Source organism: Alligator sinensis, unplaced genomic scaffold, assembly GCF_000455745.1.
Source record: "Alligator sinensis unplaced genomic scaffold, ASM45574v1 scaffold276_1, whole genome shotgun sequence".
Lineage (NCBI taxonomy): Eukaryota > Metazoa > Chordata > Crocodylia > Alligatoridae > Alligator > Alligator sinensis.
This window is the reverse complement of record NW_005842432.1, coordinates 34,414-38,038: the sequence shown is the minus strand read 5'-3', so window position 1 is coordinate 38,038 and position 3,625 is coordinate 34,414. Positions and strand designations below refer to the sequence as shown.

Sequence of the window (3,625 nt, the reverse complement as noted above, 5' to 3'; positions counted from 1 at the left end):
TTATTTACATTCTGTTAACATCATCAGAAATCCAGTTATGGCACAATCTCAAACAAGCACACAACAGACATTGATTTCTGAGATGCATAGCGTCTAAACCTATCTACCTCAATAGGAACAGTAGTGAAAATTCTGAATTATCATCATTATTATCAAATGATAGATAATAGTGATAATTCAATCATTTAATTTCTTCCACCTACCTATCTATTCCAAAACTGTTGGCCTTGTGTATGCTTTTAAAAAAAATTGTACCCTCCCTTAATTTGTGCTGGACTCCATGAGCAATGTTTTATTGCCTCTTTTTCAATAACAGGTCTACTGCAATCTCTAGAGCCAATTTTTCAAATAATTATTTGCATCACAGAAGAAAAAAATCTGGCTGTTGCATTGTGTGTTTCTAAGCAACACTGTTGTTTCAGATCAAACATGAAATAGTCATCTCAGTAAGGTTCAGCGCTTTTTCTCTGTACTTACTTATTCTGCATCATGTTCATTATAACCCAGTCGAAAGGATAGACGTTCTTCCCAATGAGATTCTTGAACATGATGAATGTTTCCATCAGAAAATCCTAAAATAAGAAGAAAAACATTTGAAAAAGGCCACTCTTTTAGATCAAAAATGATACCAAGTGCTGATGAAAACTCACTTGATTAACGACTAGATTCAAAAACGTATCTCTTGCTTTTTCAAATGTAAAAACATAAACTACTGTTAAAGTGTACTATATATGAATACAAGGGAAATTATAATATTATGCCATTTTAGAAAAGACCTATAACAAGAATATGTATTTGCTTAATAGTAATGTATTGTAATCAACCAAATATGTTATTCAGTGAAAAGGAACCAATTATAATTCTATCAAGTACTGTATAACTTTTCTAGAAAGATTTCAGTTTTCATTAATTAATAAGGCATATCCTGGATTAACTGGATTTCTTAACACATACAGCATATCAAACTAGTCAAAGAAAAATATAAATGTAGCAGTGAAGACATCTATCCTTTTTAATATGAGCACTAATTAAACAAACTGTTTGTATGATTAAAGAGGGGAAAAGGTTACTAACTAAACCAACTCAGGATCCAGTTTACACTGAAAAATGTTCAGTGGTTTCAGTAGCTCGATTCTTAAGCACTGGAAACATTTAAATCAAGACTGGATGTTCATCCAAAAGATATTCTCTAGTTGGGGAATTAATTTAGGGAAAACTTATGACCTGTGTTATACAATAGGTCAGACTAGATCAGGGGTAAGTAACCCCCACCACAGGTGCCAGAGCATGGCACACACAGATATTTTGCTTCACATGCACACCTCGGGGCAGATGGCAGGAAGGGGCCAGGGCTGTACTGCCACAACAGGGATTGGGCCGCTCGTAGCTCCCCCACCATCTGCCCTTGGCATACCAACATCTTACAAGTCAAGTTTGCAGGTGTTTTTGTCACTCTGCCCAAAAATGTTGCCGACTCCTGGACTAGATTATCATAATGGTTCCTTTCTGGACACCATGAACTTTCTAAGGTGAGCCTAAATTGTTCCTGCAAGTTAATAGTTGATCAAGCACACAATAAGGTTGATATAATAAGGAACGATGTTGTAAACATTATGATGTCATTATGGGGAGCGTTAGAGGAGCTGCAGATTTGTAGTCGCTTTGGGGACAATGACCACCAATCAACTGAATTCACCATATGGCGCAGGGTGGGTAAGATAACTAGTAGGATGGAAGTGCTGGACTTTAGGAAGGCTAACTTCAGTGCACTTCAGAGCCTAGTCAATAACACACCACAGTAGAAGAGTATTGGCAAGATGGGAGTCCAGGAAGGGTGGTCATTCCTAAAGGAAGTGATCCTTTTGGCACATAGGGAGACTATCCCAGTACGAGGGAAAAGGGAGAAAGGAGCCAAAAAACTTCCTTGACCTAACAGGGAAATCCATGGGAGTATAAGGGCAAAAAAGCAGCCATATAAGCAGTGGAAGCAGGGGGAAGCTACCAAGGAGGAGTATACCTACTTGGCCTGAACTTGCAGGGAGGCAGTTAGAAAAGCCAAAGCAACTACAGAGCTGAGGCTGGCAACACAAATTAAAGACAACAAAAAGTATTTTTTTAGGTATGTAAGGATTAAAATGAAGGTGCAGGGAAGCATAGAACCCCTGTTGAACAAGGAGGAGCAATTAGTGACACAAAGTGGGGGACAAGGCTGAGCTATTCAATGAGTTTTTTGCCTCGGTGTTCCTGAACAGAGTTCAAGATAAGTCTCCTAATGGGTTTTTAGATGAGCATCCAGCCTACCAACTGTCGACGCTGACTTGGTGCAGAGTCATTTGCATGGACTGGATGTGTTCAAGTCAGCAGGCCCAGATGAACTGCATAACTGAGGGTGCTGAAGGAATTGGCCGGTGTCATAGCAGAACTACTGGAATGGATGTTTAAGCGCTCATGATGCTCGGGTCAGGCCCCGGAGGACTGGTAAAGGGCCAATGTGGTCCCTATTTTCAAGAAGGGGAGGAAGGAGGATCCAAGTAATTATAGGCCAGTCAGTTTCACCTCCATCCTTGGGAAGGTCTTTGAAAACATTATAAAGGATCATATTTGTGGGAGTCTAGCAGGAAAAATAATGTAGCAGAGAAACCAGAATGGATTTGTAACAGGTAGATCATGCCTGACCAATCTGGTTTTGTTTTATGACAAGGTCACAACATGCTTAGACATAGGAGTAGAGGTGGATGTCGTTTTCTTGGATTTTAGCAAGGCCTTCAATATGGCATCTCATCCCATTCTCAAAAATAAAGTAAGAGGCTGTGATAAAGATGTTTACACGTTCCAGTGGGTGGCAAATTGGCTTATCAGTTGCACCCAGAGAGTGGTAGTAGATGGGTCGGTATTGACCTGGAATGATGTGGGTACTAGGGTCCCGCAGGTTTTGCTCCTTAGACCTGTACTCTTCAATATCTTCATCAGTGACTTGGATGTGGGTGTGAAGTGCACGCTGTCCAAGTTTGCGGATGATACTAAATTGCGGGGTGAAGTGCACACTCCGGAGGGCAGAGAATGATTGTAGGCAGACCTGGACAGGTTAGAAAAGTGGGCAGTATACAATAGGATGCAGTACAACAAGGACAAGTGCAGAGTCCTGCACCTAGGGCACAAAAATATCCTACTGGCTGGGAAGCGACCCTCTCAGCAGCACAGAAGCGCAAGAGATCTCGGAGTCATAGTGGACTCCAAGATGAACATGAGTTGTGTGTGTGACAAAATCATCAGCAAAGCTAACCACACTTTATCATGCATTAGCAGATGCATGACAAATAGATCCAAGGAGGTGATACTTCCCCTCTTTGCGGCATTGGTCAGACCACCATTGGAGTACTGTGTCCAGTTTTGGGCGCCGTACGTCAAGAAGAATGTTGATAGACTCAAGAGGGTCCAGAGGAGGGCCACTCATATGGTTAGGGGCTTACAGGACAAGCCTTATGAGGAGAGACCGAGGCCCCTGGACCTCTTCATCCTCCACAAGAGAAGGCTAAGAGGTGATCTTGTGGCCACCTACAAATTCAGTAGGGGGACGCGGCAAGTGATCAGAGATGCTCTGTTCACCAGGGTGCCTCTTGGGGTA

The 3,625-nt window shown here is 41.7% G+C and overlaps 1 protein-coding gene across 1 annotated transcript in view; it reads right to left on the bottom strand.

The window, feature by feature from the left end:
* Positions 1–3,625, bottom strand: part of LOC102372075 (dedicator of cytokinesis protein 1) — a gene marked incomplete at its 5' end in the record, with an annotated part of 257,236 nt that overhangs the window by 240,692 nt on the left and 12,919 nt on the right. Inside the window, one exon of the mRNA XM_006030253.3 lies at positions 478–572. Within this exon, the coding sequence (XP_006030315.1) occupies positions 478–572 (95 nt within the window). The remainder of the gene's footprint in view (positions 1–477; positions 573–3,625) is intronic.